The sequence below is a fragment of the Ailuropoda melanoleuca genome, chromosome 16 (assembly GCF_002007445.2).
Source record: "Ailuropoda melanoleuca isolate Jingjing chromosome 16, ASM200744v2, whole genome shotgun sequence".
NCBI classification, from domain to species: domain Eukaryota; kingdom Metazoa; phylum Chordata; class Mammalia; order Carnivora; family Ursidae; genus Ailuropoda; species Ailuropoda melanoleuca.
Window position 1 is genome coordinate 43088647 of NC_048233.1, and position 22176 is coordinate 43110822.

A 22176-nucleotide genomic window follows, 5' to 3' on the forward strand; every position below is an offset into this window, starting at 1 on the left:
TCCTAGTTCTTATGTTCCATAGATGAGAGAAATCATATGATAATTGTCTTTCTCTGCTTGACTTATTTCACTTAGCATTATCTCCTCCAGTGCCGTCCATGTTGCAGCAAATGTTGAGAATTCGTTCTTTCTGATAGCTGAGTAATATTCCATTGTATATATGGACCACAGCTTCTTAATCCAGTCATCTGTTGAAGGGCATCTCGGCTCCTTCCATGATTTGGCTATTGTGGACAATGCAGCTATGAACATTGGGGTGCATATGGCCCTTCTCTTTACTACGTCTGTATCTTTGGGGTAAACACCCAGTAGTGCAATGGCTGGGTCATAGGGTAGTTCAATTTTTAACTTTTTAAGGGACCTCCACTGTTTTCCAGAGTGGCTGTACCAACTTGCATTCCCACCAACAATGTAGGAGGGATCCCCTTTCTCCACATTAAGGATCAGTCTCTTGAATTATAATGTGCTTTCATTCCTTCTTCCTCTAAGTGGTAGAAACCACTGATTTTTGAGGCTTCTATGGCAATAAGTTCTAAACCATGTCTTGTAAAAATTATCATGGTCCTTATTACCACTCCTGGGATTTACTTAGCTTTTTAAAATTATTCTACCATTTCTGGAATAAAAATTTTGAATCAATGACAGTGGATTATAAATAGCTTGAAGGCCTCAAGTGGCTCCAGGATAAAACCATTTTCAAGGGATATAAGAAAGCTGGATGACAGGCCAAGGGTAGTTCGCTTTCCCAAATTTATCCTCTCTGCCAGATTTCCACTATTTCATATAATAGAAAGCAATCACAGTAAAGTACATCTTGCAGAGATCGTACTGTAGAGTTAATTGTCACTAGATATTGGGAGAAACTTGGAAGGAGACTAAATATAACTAAAGAACTACCATTTTACCGGACCATAAAATTCTTTTTTTTTTTTTTTAAAGATTTTATTTATTTATTCGACAGAGATAGAGACAGCCAGCGAGAGAGGGAACACAAGCAGGGGGAGCGGGAGAGGAAGAAGCAGGCTCATAGCGGAGGAGCCTGATGTGGGGCTCGATCCCACAACGCCGGGATCACGCCCTGAGCCAAAGGCAGACGCTTAACGACTGAGCCACCCGGGCGCCCCTGACCATAAAATTCTGACATGCAAAGGAGGTAAAGTAACTTGAATCCAAAAGAAGGTAACAATCTCCCTGAGTTCCATATCCATTGAGGGGGGAAAAAAAGGCCTTCAGGACCAACACTAGAGGTTATAGTGAATCTGAACAACCAAAATGCCAGCAAACAATTCAGAAATGGGAAGAAGAAGTAGGGAAGGAAAAGGCTTATGATAAACAGTATCCAACAATACAAAAGGAACCAAAGTAAAAAGTCCCTACTGTTTTTACCACCTCTAGTCCAAAAAATCCAAAACAAAAAGAAACAAACACAAAATCCTCTGGGATCTCACAAATTTCACTGAAAACTACCGCTTTCTGATGAGACGGCCTAAAGTAACGTATTTATATCTATCTTCCTCAGGGAGCTTAAGAGATGTTTTTCCAGTGTACTCCTTTAATTTTATAATCCATTTTAATTTAAGTCCTTGTCTAGGTGGTTTTAAGCATAAAACATAAGAGGGGCACTGAGAAGCTTAAACAATAAATGAAGAAAAATAAATGTAAGTATGAAAAAAATAAATCTTTTCACAAAAAATGCAGATTTTTAAAGGGAGATAAGTGAAAAGGGTCCCAGGTATCAATTATAGAAATCACAGTAAATAGTATTATCAACAAATCCACACACAAAAATTTGGAGGGATCAGTTTCAGATATGTATTCTAACACAGCTGTCTAAAAAGTGAAACAAATTTACCCTAATTTCCCAAGCGGTTTCCATTGTAAAAGAATAAAATACAAATCACATGGGGGAAAACAGTCAACAATAAAGTTGAAAACTCTGACAAGAAAGGAAATACACCCTATGATGCTGTATACTTCAGAATGCAGTGGCTTTTTTAGCCTTCTCTGAAATTTTCAGCATTTACGGGAATTCGGAATCCTCCTTCTGCCTGTTCCTTGTCACTACTCTCATCTCATTCACCTCTCAAATTCCAATTCTTAGAAATCTCTGGAACTTAACTCTCTTCCTTCTGCTGAAGTATTTACAATGTTTAATAGAACTAGTCTGCAATCTCACATACCACCAGTAAGTGTCACTGGGCAGTCACATGGCATATTCCTAACTGAAAGGAAATTCAACCCTTCAGTTCCATAAAATCAATTCATAAAGGCCGATAAAATTTCCTTTGTATGCCTTTCTTCATCCTTTGTGGAACATGGCAGTAGGGGAGGGTCTAGGAAGAAGAGTTAAGAAGGTGCAAAATGGCGGCAGGGGAGTTTAAAAAGGCAGTTTCAACAAAATAACTTTATTTAAAAAAGCATATAATGAAAAATATCTGACACATAATGTACACATATGCAAACAATAACATGGCAGCTGACATACAGAATAAGGCATTTCGCGGTGTCAGACAGGGAAGATGGCTGAGAAATCCTGTAGTTTATATATTGCTGTGAGATCTCAGGTTCTATGTTGGATTTGTATTTCCTACATAGACAGATATGTGCCTTAGCTACCAACAATGATTTTCTGGATCAACAGTCCAAAGAAACTTTTTTTTCTTGTTTAACAAATCCAACAGACTCCAGCAAACTGGGGTTCACGATGAACGGGTACATTCTCAACTGCCTACTCTAAATATGTTAAGCACACTTATATCCATGAAGGTTGAGGAAAAGATATTTCTAAACTTGTTTTATGTTTAGATGGATCGCTTTAGAAAGCAGGAGAGAGCAACATGTATTCCTCAACACTGTGTGTTGGGAAACAAACACCAGTAGAATAACAATATGAAAGAGAGCAAGGCAGATTTCATTACGGTAGAGTGCCTACACTTCCTCATAACATGGATTTACACACTGCAAATCCTCTGATCTGATTACCTCCAGTGATCACGTAAAATACCGGCTTTAAACTCTTTGCCTTAGTGATAAAACAGCCACTTTGATTCACAACGAGACATTCACAATAAAGTATATTGTAAACGTACCTGTCCACAGCCCGGGGCATTGCACACAAACGGTCTGTCGTCTCCCATATTTCATATAGCAGAGCGGAGCTGAGGAGGGGGAGGCAGGGGGAAAAGTTATGTTAAATACGCTGGAGTTAAAAAAAAAAAAAGTGCTTCAAAAATATCAAGCCTAGAAACAGGTGTTCCAAGAATGCTGTCCATCAAAGCTATAAACACAGGCTACTTTGGGGAGACCCATTAGACAGGTGGCATATGATCTACTGCGACTCAACTGAAACTTTTAATTAGAAAAACTGAGACCTAAATAGTCAAGGAATTTCAAACCTTTTGCTAGATTTTCCCTCTTTCTGCTACAGTATATAACACACTCCTCTAGCCTGCTGAATTACAATCAGTGCAGTTCCCTACGTCAATAAATCCACTGAACATTCGATGCGGAAGCCATATTTCTGAACCAGAGAAGACCAAAATTTGTCATTTAATTAATTAAGGGATTATAGGAGGGGTGCTCCATTTTACAGGGCTATAATCTGGCTCCCTGGTGTATAAACTACGAGGCTGTTGGCAAGGGCCGTTTATCCCAGATTATTGCCAAAGAAAACAAAGCACCCATCCTATTGGGCTACACGGGAAATGATTTTCATTAATAAAAAAATAAAAAATAAAAACCTTCTCTCCCCACTGGGAGTCTCCTTCTCCCCCCACCAATCGTCTGTGGCAAATGGAGAAATATCGGTGCCCTTCCCCCTCTAATTCTATTTATGGCTAGGTTTTTAAAAGCAGCAATAAAACAAATGTCGACTCTTTGGGGGTTTACTGGGTGAATATGTTCCGGCTGTTTGTGCCGCTCTCGGCCAGAGTTCTTGGGCTGCTCTGTTGCAGCCAACAGATGTGTGCTGCTGCAGGGGATAAAAGAAATGGCACTAAAAGGCATCACCATCCATCCTCCCCATTTCTCTGAAGAATTTAACAGGGCTTATATTGTTGTTGTTTTTTAATTATTGAAACTAAACTCTTGAAATGTTGATCGAAATTCTTTGTCAAAGAACAATAATTCCGACATGAACATGTTGGGGGAAAATTCTCATTTCCCAACTAGGAATAAAAATAGAGGTGGAGATGGATAAGGATGAGAAATGCAAATCATAGTAAAAATATTCCTAAAAGATAAACAGGGTTTTGGGGGGGCACAAAAATAGTCTTCATAGAATAAACTCCTAAAGGATATTTTTGAACATCCTTCTACAAGAAAGAAAGGTGTAGAAAAGAGTATTAACAAGGGAAGATGAAAGAGGAAGAACTGTAATTTGAATATGCCTAGAAGCAACTTCAGAACTATAACCAAATTCAAATTTTTATCCTGGAGATAAACCAAAATGTCAGGTTAACCTCACTCAGGTCTGCATTAAAATAAAATGTTGAAGTGCTGTACTGAATTTGGTCATCAGAAAACTCTGCTTAAAACTCAGAGGTAGCTAGGTAACTAACATCTCTTCTACTCTCTTAAGACTCACTCTGGGGTTGGAAACCAGTATTTCTGGTAGTCTGATCAGCAATTCCACAACTAATCAGTGTTTAAAATTGTGGGGTGCCCCATAAAATAGAGAGGGCTTCTTAGTCATCTTTCAGCGTGCTGGGAACAGGATCTAACTATGAAGGAAACTGATGCTGCAGCCTTGCTGTGATGGAAGAGAGCCTGAATGTACATAGGTGTACACAGATTTATATCACATTTAGCCAGGATAAATTGCTTCAATAAATTCTGTTCCTAGGAGAAGCCAGCTGAAGCTGATGATTGGGTACTGGGAAAATGAGAGCTTTATTCTTCACACAGCCCCAGGACAAGGGGGTTTTCTGGTTTGTTTGTTTTAAATACATGATGATTTTTTAGCACTTTCTGGAACTATGACATCGTGCAAAAAATAAACACAAAGTAAATAAAAGTAAATAAATGCAAAGACCACAGCCATTATGACTGAAAATTCAGAACATTTCTGGAAAGCAATTAATCTCTGGAAAAATTCCTAACTGCTGTGCTGGAGATAATTTTACTTCCTAGTCCCAAACCCTGCTTTCCTAATATAATCATGAAATGAGAATTTTATTTTAACAAGGTCTTGTAGCATATTTTCAACCAGGAAGTAAACTACAAGGGCTAGAGCAGACATAACATAAGGACCAGGTGGGATTCCTTCCTTTTACCTTGGTTCTGTTATTTGAGGCTAAATTTTCTGTTTCTGCCTAGTTAGAGGAGAAAAAGGGTGCTTGCTGGCTGAGGAGTAGGGCAGCGCTGGCATAGGAAGTGATTGAATAAACTCTGGAATGGTTTCCCTCCAACCACAAAATTCAAAATTTAACTTGGTTTTGTACAATCATGTCACAATATATGGTTTCCAAATTTTATTTAACTGCATCCTTACTAGGAAACAGAAATGGAAAATCATGATTTTCTAAAAGAAAACAAAAGGAAAACCAAGTTGGGGGAAAAGTATTAAATGCAACAGAAGTAAGTATTTTCATGGCTCTTAAATACCAAATCTGACAATTACTAACTAGGATTTCCTGCTTCCTTCCCACTTTACTGGCTTTTTGTTTTGCCATTTTCACCAAAAGAGGATCACAATGGGAGGAAGAAGGCCCTCCTTCTTAAATACCCAGAATTATTCTGAAATCATTCCTCAGTCTCTTGCTCCTTTTCATTTCCACCATTCTTGCTTTTTCGCTTTACAGGGATTTGTCTTTTTTAAAAATTAAATATATAACAACAATAATAATGATCTGTTCTCCCACTTAAAAAAAAAACAACCCAGCTTACATCTTTATAAATTCCCAGTCTGCTGCATCAAATGCTACATATAAGGAATGCCAATGCTTATTTCTATTTGATACTTAAAACAAATCTCTAATTATGAGAGAGGTCAAACTGATGCCTTCTCAAGAACAAAAAGCAGCACATTTCTGTAGTATAAACAGGCCGAGACAAAGGTGAAATCTTGAATAAAGACGCTGCCATTCACTAGAATTTAATTCACGGCCCATTTGTAACTGTACTGCTTGACAAGTAGATCACGTGTCTGGGTATGACACTCAGGTCCGTCGTCTGCTCCTCGATCTATTCCTCAGGAAGCAAGTCTGCATTTTAGAAAACTAACCAATAAATGACAGACAAAGGATACACACACTAAGAGACATTTCCAGGAGGAAGTGAGATGCTTCAGAGGAGATCTTAGAAAAGGAAAGCAGGGGCGCCTGGGTGGTACAGCGGTTGGGCGTCTGCCTTCGGCTCAGGGCGTGGTCCCGGCGTTATGGGATCGAGCCCCACATCAGGCTCCTCCGGTGTGAGCCTGCTTCTTCCTCTCCCACTCCCCCTGCTTGTGTTCCCTCTCCCACTGGCTGTCTCTATCTCTGTCGAATAAATAAATTTTAAAAATCTTGAAAAGAAAAGGAAAGCAAAGATGCAGAAAAATGCTGTCTTAGAGGCCAAGTCTGCTCATGTACTCAGTCACCAGAATGCATAAATGATAAAAATTATTATTTACTCAAAAGAGAGAAAGTTATCTGAATGGTGGGAGAGAAGTGAAGAAAACCCAAGGTTTGGAGACTGATTTTTAATAACTGGGATAATTTCATAAAATCTATGTTAAATAATTTTGTCAGAGCCAGTAATACATTCCAAAATGCTCAATGTGCAAATAAGAAAACTGATTCTCTATGTATAAACACAGATACATATATATGCATATCTATCTTTTTTTCTCTTTTTTAATAGAATGAGGACAGAGTCTGTCACTGAGGACTACAAGGTCAGTTCTCTGGACCCAGTTATAATGTGATTATTTCTTTAGTAACTAACTGCTATTCATAAAATGACCCAACTTTAGTAAGGAATAAAAGCCATGTACAAACACACCCAAGGGCCTGTTCTTAGGTTCCTAAAAACAAAAAGCAGACGCTGCTAAGTACAAAAAATGAGAAGGGCATACGCACCATTAATATCAAAGATTCATGAAAATCTAGAAGGGGTTCAGACTAGCTATCATTCATTCATTCAAAAAACATTACTAAGGAACTAAGTGCCAGGCAGAGTGGACATAAAAATAAAAAGACAATAATCCTTTGCAAAAAAAAGAATCTTTCACTCATCTGTGTCAAAGAAAAACTAGAGCTGGACAGTAGTTAAAGCAGTAAAAAACAGTTTTTAGTCAGAACTATTGCAATAGGGGAAAAGAGTCCTCAGTATAGAACTGGGCTCAATTCTGAATACATCATGGGCAAGTGGAAATTTATAGCCAAGGACTGTGGTGGGGGTTAATGGATGGAAAAGTACTAAGAGGAAACATCAGGAGAAGGGGGGATTCTGACTAAACCAACCTAACAAGATTCTTGCTAAAGGCAGGCCAGGGTGATGAGACGTAACCTGGAGTGGTGAAAGAAGAACCTGATCAGATATGAGGGTGATCAGATACTGAGGGTGGGGGATTCTTGCTAAAACTGGATCTTATAACAAAGCACACAGATGGGCCTAAAAGAAGGTTCAGGAACCTGCCTAAAGTTTGGTCAAAGAATTTTTGTCATTTGGCATGAGAGGTGTCAGGTAAGCGGTAAGAATGATGGCTTAATTTACAAGTTCAATTAGTCAGAGACTGATAGGTATACATATTAGATCCCTTACTATTTTCTATTCTTTGTGGTCATTTATCAAATTCCTTTGCTAGACAAGTCCAGAGTACAGGCAAGAGCACAAAAAAGAGGGATTTAAAGTCTTGGTAAAAGATCTGACAAGGACAAAGTTTGAAGCTAATAATCACAATTTACTTTGTGCATCAAAAAGTAAATATGGTCAGCTTTAAAATTCATCAATGCACTGGGGCGCCTGGGTGGCTCAGTTAAACATCTGACTCTTGGTCTCAGCTCAGGTCTTGATCTCAGGGTCATGAGATCAAGCCGTGCTTTGGGTTCCACACCGGGCATGGGGCCTACTTAAAAACAAAACAAAACAAAACCAAAACATTTAAAATTCATCAATTCACTGAATACTTTATTCAGTGCCTACCCCACACTCTAGGCCCCAGAATTCAACAGTGAATGAGACAGACAGTGCTTACTTATACTCTAAAACGAAGAGACAAACACTAAGCAAGTAAACAAAATAATTTTAGATTAATAGCAGGTAACTGCTATGAAAGAAATGAAATGGTGATATGTTAGTGGCTACGGGCAGGCTATTTTAGTTTCATAAATAAAAAAAAAAGAAATGGCTGTATTATCTGCGACCAAAAAGGGAACAGCGTAGAATATAGAGATCTAGGTTAAAACTTCTGGAAGGCTTTCCTCTCATTACAGCTGATTTTCAGTAACTATTTATTGATTTAATATGAAGCCAATATTCAAGTACACTCTGCTGAGAGTCTACATTTATCTTCCAGTTTTTTCACAAAGCTGCCGGCTGGGTCCACAAAACAATTGCTATCCAGGTATTTATCTATTTAAAGCTAAACATGTTTGACGTTATTTTAAATACATATTCTTAAGACATATTTTAAGTACATACTTTACAACTACTTTGTGCCTAGGGCACTTGATGTGACTATACCCAACCAACTCTGTGCTTTCCTTATCACCCAAATAACACAGAGGAGGCTCCATAGCTTTTGGTTAGAGTGTTAAAAAATGGGGAGAAGGAAGATTATTTGTCAAGTTAACCCTTTATTGGCCCTTGAAAACAAAACTGAGGCCAGAGCTGTTAAGATGTATTTTCAAGAATAAAAGAACGCAGCAGAAGGGGGCCTGGCTGGCTTCGCAGGTAGAGCATGTGACTCTTGATCTCAGGGTTATGAGTTCAAGTCCCACATTGGGTGTGGAGCCTACTTAAAAAATAAATGAAATAAAATAAAATCTTAAAAAAAAAGAAAGCCACAGAAATTCTTATACCTTCATATAAGACTTTTGGGAGTACATATTTGAATAATCTTTCTGGAAAGCAATCTGGCAGTATTTATATTGTCTTAAAATGGTTTGTATCCCTTGAACAAATCATTCTTTTTTCAGCACTTTACTCTGAGGTTAAAGCCCAAAACATGACCACTTATACATTAAAATGTTCATCATAGTCCTATTTATAACAATAAGAAAAATGTTTAAGAAGAATGGATCAATGTAAGATACTGTCTGACACTAGACTATATTTAAGAATAACGTTCCTGGGGCAGCTGGGTGGCACAGTGGTTAAGCGTCTGCCTTCGGCTCGGGGCGTGATCCCGGCGTTGTGGGATCGAGCCCCACGTCAGGCTCCTCTGCTATGAGCCTGCTTCTTCCTCTCCCGCTCCCCCTGCTTGTGTTCCCTCTCTCGCTGGCTGTCTCTATCTCTGTCAAATAAATAAATAAAATCTTTAAAAAAAAATAAAAATAAAAGAATAACATTCCTGAAAGCTATTTAATGACATAAGAAAATGCTATACATTCTGTGGGGAAAAAAGCAGAACATAAAATTGCATATGCACCATAATTCCAAATCTACAAAAAAGCAAACAAAATAGGGGCGCCTGGCTGGCTCAGTCGGTAGCACACGCAACTCTACGACTCTTGATCTCGGGGTCATGAGTTCAAGCCCCACATTGGGCATAGAGCCTACTGAGAAAAAAAAAGCAAAGAGAATAATAAGCATAGAAAAAGATAAAGGAATTAGCATCAAACGTTAATAATGGTTATCTCTAGATAATGGTATTCCAGGTAATTTTGTTTTCTTCTTCATACCTTCAGTATTTTCCAAAGTCTACAATGATCACAGATTGCTTTTAAAAAATAAAAATAAATAATCTAGTGTAATCTAATTTAAAAAAATGATCTGCATAACTTAAAAAAAAGTCTATGAGTTAAAAAAGGTCCACATCTGCTCGACTCTTCTAAAGCACTAAACAGTATATTTACAAATCATGTAAGGTTGTTCATTCTCTACTACAAAGCAACAGAGCCAACTGACAAATTAAGTTCAAAATGGACTACAAAAAAAATCTTTCTAAAATTATAAACTAGCAGCTTCATATAGAAATAGACATGGTGGAAACTTAAAACATATCGATACACAGGGTAATCAAGCAGTTCAAGATAGTTCCTCCTTTGTTACCTTCAAGGACCCATTTTCAGAATCCTATGAATGCTCCCTAACGAGTATTACTTATATTAAACACTTAGAAATTGCCCCAGCCATTCATCACAAAGAGAATAAAGAGAGCTGAAACCAAGCTTAGCAGGTATTAAATGCCTTTCAGCTCAGCTATAAACAAGCTAAAAAATGTAGACAGGCACCCAAACAGAGCTCTAGGGGCTCCATTCCCTTATGATTAAAAAGAAAGAAATTATATACAAACAGTTCTCTTCCAAGAACATAACTTTGGATACCAAGTTTCAGACTCTAAAATAATTTAGCTGCTGCTAAGCAAAGAGTACAAACACCAAAGGTCTCTACCACAGCAATCTCAACATTTTATTCTCCACAGGATACTCAGTGTTGCTGTGATTTGCATTACATCTAGAAAATTGATTTAAGGAAAAGATGCCAATAAACATATGAACTGTGAGACTATAATGCACATTATGTGAGTCTCAGAAAACAAAGAAGACTCAAGTTTTACTAGGTAGAAGATTATTTAGGAATTGAAATTTCTGTTCATAAATTCTGGGTTTGTTTCCCACTGTATTATTTAGCATAAAAACAGTTTAGCATATATTATTTCACTAGTAGGTAAACCAACTGCCCCAAAGGGATTATATAGAAAGCACATATAACACTATAATCTTAAACTAACTTGCTTTACTGTTTTATATCAGGGTTTTTGTAATGCACTTTGCTAACAGACTGGAAAACTGAGGTAGAGAGTTATAAAAAAAAAAAAAATAGACAAAAGATGAGCCAAGAGGTTGAGGCTGACCTGAATACTAGTTACCTATTCTCACACACCTCAAAGAAAATACAAAAATGGACAGCACATCTTTTTAGAACTCCTAAAATTTGTACAATAACCTGCATATTGTGTAACTACTTCCAACTGAATTGTGTTATTTCCAAAAATTTACACACAATAGGTGCTTCTTATGTTTATTATACAAACAAAATGTCCAGAAATATGAATTGGAGGGACTACAAATTCTTGGAGCATTATTTTTGTCTAGGAAAATTAAACAATGTTCATAGTTTTAATATTAAGAGAGTGTGTGTGTGTGTGTGTGTGTGTGTGTGTGTATACTTTGTGTGTGTGTGTGGGGGCAGCAAAGTAAAGTTTATTGAGTTATAGTAAAAAGCTCTCGAAGAGGGAAGGGACCCGAGAGGGTTGCCCAACATTAAGTATATTTTATTATAATAATTTTTAAATTCATAATCCAGTTACCGTGTATGTCAAGGATTGGCAAACTTCAGTCCGTGGGCCAAATCCAGCCTGCCACCTGTTTTAGTATGGTCCACAAGCTAAGAATGGTTTTTACATTTTTAAATAGTTGAAAAAAAAACAAAAAAAGAATATTTCATGGCACATAAAAATTATATGAAGTTCAGATTTTAGTGTCCATAAACAAGTTTTATGGGAATATAGCCATGCTTACCCTTTGCATGCTGTCCATGGCTTCTTAGGTGCTACAATGGCAGAGTTGAGTAGTTAAAAACAGATCTCATGCCTGCAAAGCCTTATTTACTATCTGGCCTTAGTTTGCAGACTCCTGGTATTTATAAATAACTATTATTAATTAAAATACATGGTTAATTAGGAGATCCCAATTATGACAAATGTCAGAGTGTATGTGTTAATCATTAATAAGAACTTTTATAATGTGACTATTCAAGTACTAATTTCTTTTTATTTGACTACAAATTTTAGAAATTAGGTTTTCTTTCTTTTCTTTTTTTAAAGATTTTTATTTATTTATTTGACAGAGAGACAGCAAGAGAGGGAACACAAGCAGGGGAGTGAGGGAGGGAGAATCAGGCTTCCCGCCGAGCAGGGAGCCCGATGCAGGGCTCCATCCCAGGACCCTGGGATCATGACCTGAGCCGAAGGCAGGCGCTTAACGACTGAGCCACCCAGGTGCCCCTCTTTTCTTTTTTTTTTAATATGGGGCTCCAACTCACAACTGGGAGATCAAGACTTGAGCCATGATCAAGAGCCAGACACTTAACCCACCAAGCCACCCAGGCGTTCCCCCCCTTTTTTAATTTAAGTCATCTCTACACCCATCTTGGGGCTCGAACTACAACTCAAGAATACTACGCTCTTCTGACTGAGCCAGTCAGGTGCTCAAGAAAATTAGGTCTCCAGGGGCGCCTGGGTGGCACAGCGGTTAAGCGTCTGCCTTCGGCTCAGGGCGTGGTCCTGGCGTTATGGGATTGAGCCCCACATCAGGCTCTTCCTCTATGAGCCTGCTTCTTCCTCTCCCACTCCCCCTGCTTGTGTTCCCTCTCTCGCTGGCTGTCTCTATCTCTGTCGAATAAATAAATTAAAAAATCTTTAAAAAAAAAAATAAAAAAAAAATANGTTCCCTCTCTCGCTGGCTGTCTCTATCTCTGTCGAATAAATAAATTAAAAAATCTTTAAAAAAAAAATAAAAAAATAATAAAAAAAAAAAGAAATTAGGTCTCCTAAAAATAAGGTTAATCAAGCTAGCTCCACAGTTCTCAACCTTTAGCATGTTCACCTGGGCACCCTGAAAAATATGGATTTCTACGCCTCCTGGATTTTCTTGGCTTTGGAGCCCAAGAATCGACACTTTAGAGCTTACGGTTCTTCCATATAGTAAATGGCTGTTATTTTTTCAATTTGGTACTAAAAGACAGCAGTTCTCAAAGTGGGCTCCAGGGATCCCCATAGATTCCTAAGACCCCGTCAGAGGGTTCATGGTGTTCAGGTCATACATGGATAAAAAAATCTATTTAAAGGTCAAGATAGGCTAATTCATTTTAATGTAACAAAGTATTGAACATTGAGAGATGTGGTTTCAGATTCTACACAACAGCTAACCTTTAAGAAACCATCACATTTTGGATTCTGGTATAGTATCAAAGAAGAAAGACTATCTACAATTATCTGAAAATAATTTTCCTTTTCCTGGGCTCCTGGGTGTTTCAGTCGGTTGAGTATCGGACTCTTGGTTTCTGCTCAGGTCATGATCTCATGGGTTGTGGGACCAAGTCCCACATCCAGCATCTGCTTGAGGATTCTCTTCCTCCGCCCCTCCCCTCCTCAAATAAAGAAATCTTTAAAAATAAATCTTTCCTTTTCCTATTAGTATCTGCGTGTGAGCCCAAGTTATCATCATATACTTCAACCAAAGACAACATATTGTAACGCACTGAATGCAGAAGCAGATTTGAGAATCCAACTGCTTTCTATTACGTCAGGCATTAAAAGATTTAAGGCCCTGCCCCTAAATTTTTTTGACACTATAATAGTTATTTATGTTGTTACTTTAAATATTTTTTCAATTTCTCCATTTTAATTTCTTTTTTTTTTTTTAAGATTTTATTTATTTATTCGACAGAGATAGAGACAGCCAGCGAGAGAGGGAACACAAGCAGGGGGAGTGGGAGAGGAAGAAGCAGGCTCATAGCTGAAGAGCCTGATGTGGGGCTCAATCCCGTAACGCCGGGATCACGCCCTGAGCCGAAGGCAGACGCTTAACCGCTGTGCCACCCAGGCGCCCCTCTCCATTTTAATTTCTAAAATGCTCAATATCAATAGATACAACCAAGACAAACCAAAGCCCTTTGGAATCCCGAACAATTATTAAGAGTATAAAGGGGTAGGTACTGAGACCAAAAGCAGTTTGAGACGCGCTGCTTTAAGAAATACACAAACAGTAGAGTACCCTGGATTGACCAACGAGAAGGTTAAAATTAATTTCTGGATTTGGAGCTCTAACATGCAGGGACAGGTTTCAAAAAAAGGAGCCAGCTTAAATAGACCAAATAGTTTTGCAGCAAATGACTGAAAACAGATGGGAATGAGAATTAGGCTGAATCACAAGTTAGGCAACACATGGCCAAAGCTCAGAACCTATCTGGAAACACTTCATATAGGCAACTACTGGACTAGAACTTTTTTTTAAGTCTCTCTAAGCTTTTGGAGGATTCAAGGAACTATTTTAAGCTATCCTCAGAAAGGTTAATAAAGCAAAAAAAAANAAAAAAAAAAAAAAAAAAAAAAAAAAAAAAAGAAGCAACAACTTGCTAAAGTGACAGCAGGAAGCAGATTTAGAAATAACTACAGAACATTATACCTGTCTATGTTTGGCCTCAATATGCATTTTAGAAGTTGAAAAATTCCTGGAAACAGGTAGGCTGTCAAAAATCTAATGCTCTGTTTTGGGTTTTTTTCCTACTCATTTTCAGATAAAGTATCATCCCTAAAATAATACAGCAATAGCAATCAACCCCAAAACACTAAACTTTAAGGATAAATTTTAAATCTTCATGGACTTAATTTTTTTTATGGACTTAATTTAAATAGACTGCTAACAACAATAAACCTGATAGACCTTAATATTAAATCCTAGTATGAGTTCGGTCCTAGATAGGAAATTGCTACAATATCCCATAATGACAATCATGGAGATGCTTAGAAATTCTCAAGGAAAAAGATCTATTCTAAGACTGTCCACATACTGGCAACACAGTGATCTATTTGGGGTATTCTAATGCTCACTGACTGACTTTCAACAGTCCCAAACAGAGATGTGTAAAATATCAGCAAACTACTGCTTGCCCGAAACTTAAAAAAATAAAGAAAATGGTGCTACAGGAGACAAGTTACTACCAGAAATACCAGAAAAACCATGTTAAATAAAACCAACATGGTGTTACTCAAGTTTGATAAAGCTTATATAAACATTACTAGCAAGAAACTTGGTGCCAACACAAATCATGTACAGCAGTCATATGTTCTAGTCAATAAATCATCCTGTTTTTATAATATATATTCCTTTTCAGAAAAATGATTATGCTCTATTTTTTAATCTGAAAAAAAAAGTAATTTTTCTACTGCATGGTAAATTTTAAGTCCCAAATACAATCTGACCAATTTAGCATATAAATCTTCTTTGTCCACTATGTCAGCAAGAAGCACTACACCAGATAAGATATTAATAGGTAATTCCACTCAGAACAAGTTGGATTTTGTGAGAAGGTGGAGCAATGGCAGAACAACAGTTTCATAGGAGCCCCAGCCACAAGCTCACAAAGTGACTTTTTAAGCTAAATCTTAGCTCCTGTTATACTTTCATAAGTTTATGTTTATTAAGAATAAATGCATTCTTGGGGCACCTAGGTGGCACAGCGGTTAAGCGTCTGCCTTTGGCTCAGGGCGTGATCCCGGCGTTGTGGGATCGAGCCCCACATCGGGCTCCTCCACTATGAGCCTGCTTCTTCCTCTTCCACTATCCCTGCTTGTGTTCCCTCTCTCACTGGCTGTCTCTATCTCTGTCGAATAAATAAATAAAATCTTAAAAAAAAAAAAAAGAATAAATGCATTCTTAAATAGAAAAGAGAAACTTTTTTTTTTAAGTAAACTCTACACCCAATGTGGGGCTCGAACTCACAACCCAAGACCAAGGGTCGCATGCTCCACTGACTGACCCAGCCAGGCATCCCAAAAAGAGAAACTTTTTACATACTCGGGTTTCAAATATATGAGAACATTTAGGATTAAAATTATACAACACATGAGACAAAGCTAACAAAGTGAAGTTGTGAGTCTGTAATGAGTTTTGTTCTCCGATTAAGTGTTCTTACATCCTTCATAAGATTACTGTAGGGAAAAAAATTACTGTAGTAATTCACATTTGCCTTAGTTGGGAATCTTTCCTAGATGTCTGCCTACAAAGTTTTTTTTAAAAACTAAATAACAAATTTGTCTTTTCATAAAAGTTTTCCTGAAATATAGCACTCATCCTCCCTCTCTAGGAAGCCAAGCAGTATACTTTTATTCTCCAAACTAAACTGAATTTTCTTCATTGTACACAAGCAGTGGGTATATTATTCAGACACCCCCACCACACACACACACACACACACACACTTTCTAAACAAAAGGATAAAGAGAAGGAAAGAAAACAAAATACTATGGCTTAAGGGGGAGGGGGAGACAAACAAACGTTTTTCAACATGAAATATTTTAAGACATGAAATGACTCCAATGCAAAATTTTGTTGTTGTTGTTGATTCTTGTTTTGTTTCTTGCTCAAAGGAGTTATTTCTTGACATTTATGTTCCTTACTTTCTGTTTAGCCATTCCCACTAGGTCAGTAGAACCACTTCAATTGCATTTTCTTTACAGTCTATTTTTCTTCCTGATTCTTCAATAGTAAGTTCTTTGATCTGAGTTTCTATTTATGAATGTTTGGACTGGAAAGGACCTTGAGGGGTCATCAAGTCCATCCTTCTGCTTTCCAGGAGAATTCATAACTAAACAATCTCAAATGGATGAGAAGCTATCAAAAGATGCACCCTGTCCCTAACAGCACGCTACTCCATTCTGCACAGACATTTCCATTCACAATTTGCAATTTTCTAAAAGTGAAAGTAAAAATTAAAACCCCAAAAGAGGAAGGTGCTTTAAAAATGCATTTATCAGCTAAAATTGCTCAAACACAGGTTCAACTATCAGGTCTAAAATTAACACACAGGAAAGTTGTTGGCTGCCAACACAGTCTTTAGTCCCTAGAGATGTCTCCTGATGTTCTGGGTTATTTCTAGCACAATTTTACCTACAGCACAGAGCATGACAAACTTAGCCTACCACATCAATAAACTGTAATTATAAAAGGCAACTATATGTGTGTGTGTGTGTGTGTGTGTGTGGTATGGTGTATTTTTTCTTACAGGCAGTGTAGGTTTTTATTCCAAACAAAATGAAAAGTTGGGACTAAACTGGAGATGTCAATATTATGGGGAGGCTAGGATATAACTGTTACATGGACAACAGTTTAATTTTTTAATATGTAACTTAAAATGTTACTTAAAATGCCATGTCTTGGGGTGTGTGGGTGGCTCATTCATTAAACCTTCTGCCTTCAGCTCAGGTCATGATCCCAGGGCCTGGTATCGAGCCCCACATTGGGCTCCCTGCTCAACGGGGAGCCTGCTTCTCCTTTTCCTTCTGCCTGCTGCTCCCCTTACTTGTGTTCTCTCTGTCAAATAAATAAAATCTTTAAAAAAAGGGGCACCTGGGTGGCTCAGTCGTTAAGCATCTGCCTTCGGCTCAGGGCGTGATCCCAGGGTCCTGGGATCAGCCCAGCATTGGGCTCCCTGCTGTGCTGGGAGCCTGCTTCTTCCTCTCCCACTCCCCCTGCTTGTGCTCCCTCTTTCGCTAGCTGTCTCTCTCTCGCTGTCAAATAAATAAATAAAATCTTTTTTTAAAAATCTTTAAAAAATTAAAATAAATAAAATAAAATGCCAAGTCTTCCTAAAAGATTCCAAAACAGAATTTCAGCTGATGACACAAAATATGCAACTATGCAGAAACACTGCTAATCATTCTAGAATTATTTAAAAAATCAAAAATAAAGGAAGCAGGACCAGCAATGTTGGAAATGGGGGGGGGCAATTATACTTAAAAAAATAGGGGAATTATTAAATAGATGTCTTATAAACAACTGGCAAGTAATGCAGTGATTTATAAACACTAGCATGACCTAGCTAGGTAGCAACTAATGTCTAACTTCATTTCATTTTTTAACAGGTCACTAGCCTAGGAGCTTAGGGGTAGGTCAGAGACAATATATTTAGATTTCAACAGGATACCTCTTAATATTTCACAGGAAATATAAGTTAGATGATAAAACAGAAGGTGGATTCATAATTGTATTTTACCCAAAAGGTTGATTAATGGAATATCAACGTAATGATAGCATGCTGATGTTATATGGCACTGCTCCACCCTTATATATTTCTGCCAGTGACCTAAAACAAAAACATAAGTGTTTATGTCTCATTTATCAAATTTATCTATCAATGATACAAACATGAGTTTATGATATGAGGAATGGATAAAAGGCCAAACAAAATTATTAAGCTAAAACAATAAACCCAAATTCACAAGATGACAATTACAAGGAAATGTAAGGTAATCAATAACATTTAAATCAATTACACAAATTAACGCGATCTTAGGCTTTAAGAATAGAGGTATAGAGCACAGCAGAAAAGGGGCCATACTCTCCCCTGTACTTTGTATTGATCAGATTATACCCGAGGTGTTAGATTTCAGATCTAGATAAGAAACCCTAAATACAGGCAACCCGGTTGATGAGGAGCCTGAACTTTATTAAAAATGGTCACATAAGGAATGGCTGAAATGACTTGGGATATTTACCCCACTACATAACTGTCATCAAACACTTGAAGGGCTACCATGCTGACAAGGAATTAGGTTTATTTATTGTAGCTGCAAATGGCAGAACTAAACAGCTTTAGCACAATGTAAAGAATGTCCTAAAAGTAGACCTCCAATAATGGAACAGGGCATCTGTGAAGTGGGGACCTCTTGCTTATAGCATTAGGAAGAGAAAAGATCCACCTGCCAGGAATTCCAAATGTGATGTATTTTCACATTTCATGAATATACCTGGTCCCAAAAGAAACCTCCTGCAGGAAGGCAACATTCAAAAACCAGATGCTTAAAAATTGTTTTCTTCGACATGTTTCTAAACAGATGGAAGACCTTCTTTTTTTAAGTTTATTTTTTTAGTATTCTCTACACCCAACGTGGAGCTCGAACTCACAACCACAAGATCAAGAGTCACATGCTCCACCGACTAAGCCAGCCAGCCACCCGATGGAAAACTTTTTCATGAACTCTAAAATCATACTACCATTTTCAGAGAAACCAACAACAAAATAAATTAATGCCTTTTCTTTTTAAATGAATGCTGCATTTGTTTTTCTGAAAGAAACAACATCTGCACCTTAACTTAAGTACCTTTATCAAGGGATAAGGGACAATTATACGCCAGCCTGCCAGCTAGTCTCAAGAAGAGAGCGGTCTTTGTTATACATTTACATGGCAATGCTATTTGCTCCACCTAAAACTTCCTTGCAAGAAGAAGGCTCCTCCTTATCAGACGTGGATGAGGCTGCTGTAACACTGACTCCCTCCTCCTGCAGCCTAGGAAAAACTCAGTCTTGACATGTACAAAACAATAACTTGTGAGAACTTCAGAGCAGCTGTGTTCAGGCAAAGCCAGGGACTTGACTTGAGGCAAAGTAGTAGCTTAAGAACTGGTTGAAAAAAACAATTTTCATTTTGAGTTGGAAGTGGGGAGAGGAAAGAAAAAGGACGTATAGTAGCAGTAGCCATTAACATCTGAAAGCCATGGTAGACAAAAATGCTTAAAAATTACAACACTGAAACTATCACAGGATATAACCTTTGATCCACAAGTTTAAAGATGAGCAGTGTTAAAACCCCTAGCTTTCTGCTAGGTGTTAACACTAATGAGATTAAAACAAACAAACAAACAACTTGCACTTAATAGCGCCCAAGTTAAAGCCATCACAATTTGAGAATGGAAGAATAAAACAAGAGACTTTGCTCTTCCATTGGATATTTTTTGTTCTGCTGCCAGGCAGACTGTGAAAATGTCTGAATATCCAACAGCACTGCTCTGAATGTAAAATACTGGAACCCAATTCAGTAATTAATGCTAACGGGTCAGTAATTAATTGGTCTCAACGTGTTGTAGGGGCAACTTTCTGGCCAGGAAAAAAAGCTTCAAATGGTTGCTGAAAACCAAAGGTTAATACAAAGCAACATACTCTGGTTTCTCTTCATGTAACAGCTTTACCGGCATTTCAGACATTATTTTGCTTCTCAAAAGTAAAAGAGAAGGATGTAAAAGACAAATCTATGCAGTAGCAAAGAAGTTCTTAATTGGCTGTATTAGTTCAATTCATTATTAAATAATACACAACTATCAAAAAAAAGGGCAAAGGCTTGTCCCTTTGCTGTACAGAATTAACAAACTGGTAAGGCTACTTAGCATAGCTGCCAAACTTTTCTTTAGCTTCTTTTCTTACAGACATGTTATATTTCGCAATAGTCTCCACTTACCTTACATCCTCCATGTTTAAATACAAATTGTGTTTGATTTCCCCAACCCCTGCCCTAAGATATTATGACATATCTTTAACTTCTGAGTTTAGACACAAAGGAAGAAACTGAAAATTTTTCACTTTCGTGAAATAGATGTCCGTCTTATTTACACCATTAAAAAATATATAATATAAGCTAACTAAAACTAACGCAACCATCCATTTAACAACTCCAAGAATATGAGTGGATAAGACACACATTTAACAAGACAAACTTCAGTTTGGTATATTTTTCTGTGCTTAGAATAACCGTGAAGACCAATGTCTTTACAAGAATTCTTACACTACTGCAAAGTTTTTAAATAAAGAATCAAGTGAGCTTGCCCAGAAAACTTTACACACACCCCCACAAACCTACACTTACTGTGACACAACCTTCGGAGATACTAAAACACCCTCTATTAAGTAGAAAACAAACTTTTAAAGTTAGGAAAGTAGCAACACAGCAATCTGGGTAGGAGGTGCCCTAGGTAATAAACACCCCAGTCAGAGAACATAACAAGCAATTCCGAGCAACATATGACTCCCAGTGGGGCTCCAACCTGGTACAACTCAAGGCCCAAGCCCCCATCCCTGAATTTAGGAAGAGATAAGTGTAGGAAGAGGAAGAGAGGGAGAAAGGAAATCAGAATAGAAGCGATGAAAGTGTTCTATTTTTCTCCTCCTGCACCCCCACCCCACTATTCTAGCAAGCTGGTCCACCAGCCTAGGTGCCACATACAGCAAAAGCCCCAAATCAACATCCTAGGCTGCTTCTGATACTTAGGCTAGAGACCCGTATATATCAGCTGTCTCCTTTCCAAACATCTCCTTTACCGCTCTGAATTCCCCTATACTCTTCCCAAAGTGATGCCTTTTGGCTCGTAAGTCCACCTCTATTAAGTCCTCCTAAACTCATTCACTGAATTTTCTCCAAATTCACACTTTCTCTCTGAAGTCATGTCCCTATTCTTTTTCATAATTCAGTCGAAATGCCAGGACTCTCATTTCCAATGGTTTACTTCTACCTGTCTCTCCAACCCAACCCAACGTTTTCACCTACTGTTCCCTACCTCCTGCCTATTACCCCTGGCTCTACAATGCCAAGCCCCTAACCCCACTTTGATAAGCCTGAGTCTTCAACCAATTTAGTACCCCTCCCCTTCCTCCCATTCCGCCCCATCCCATGATCCTCCCATTAGGCTCTACTAGACTTCCATTCCCTCAGGATTCAACTCCCCTCTCCTTGCCACGCCCTGTGCCCCCCGGGGCTACTTACCCCAAGTTCTCCCCACACTTCAGGCCTCTGGCCCCGCCTTCCCCCCCAGAGGAAGGAGGCGGTAGGAGGGAGAGTGGAGGGGCGGCACTCCGCAAGGTAAAGACGATCTCTCATTAGTGTTCATCGCCGCCAATCGTAGCTTCCTTCTCTTTTATTGGTCGGCGTTAGTCCATGCCCCACCCACTTCCTCAGACAGGGCCCGGCCACCGCCTCAGCGCCCCCGTCCAACACAGACTGGGAGGGGAGACCCCGGCCTGGGACACTGAGAGTGGCCAGAGTTGAAAGAGAGACTCCGCCAGATCACGGACTAGTTAATGTTAAAAGAACTCACCCGCTGGTAGCTCCGTCGCCTCCCGCCCGCCCGCGTTCGTTCCCACAATCTGTCTCCAGCTCCTTCTTTCCCCCCTCAGCGGAGCAGATACTTTCTTCTCGTCCGGCCAGGGGCGCTCACCTCTCGCGAGATGTTGGGGGGCGGGGAGGAAGGGCGAGATCCGTAGGCCCTAAGTTGGAAAGGGGCCGAAAGGCGGGGCTCCGGAAAAAAGAAGGGGCTGGGCTTTTGGTGGGCCGGGCTGGACTGGAGAGAGAGGCTGAGCGAACGGGGTACATACAGGTGACACGTGTTGGGCCGTGGAATGAAGGGGTGAAAGAAAAACGAAAGAGAATCCATTCAGGTGCCCGTACTAGTGGAGATCCAAAAGGTGAAGTAAAGGCAACTG

At 38.7% G+C, this 22176-nt stretch overlaps 1 protein-coding gene across 10 annotated transcripts in view; it reads right to left on the minus strand.

Moving 5' to 3' along the window:
• LOC100475488 (cyclic AMP-dependent transcription factor ATF-7) overlaps positions 1 to 21945 on the minus strand; it is an 86292-nt gene extending 64347 nt beyond the window's left edge. For 6 of the 10 annotated variants that reach the window (XR_004621160.1, XR_004621159.1, XR_004621157.1 and 3 more), the window contains exons 1-2: positions 21792 to 21945; positions 3090 to 3158 (exon numbers count right to left, since the gene is read on the minus strand). Coding sequence is in view for 5 of the 10 variants with exons in the window: in XM_011229951.3 (XP_011228253.1) it covers positions 3090 to 3137 (48 nt within the window). In the remaining 5 variants the exon portion in view is untranslated. The other 4 variants (XM_034644749.1, XM_034644750.1, XM_034644751.1 and 1 more) reach the window with 4 other exon arrangements.
• Positions 21946 to 22176: the final 231 nt, after the last annotated feature.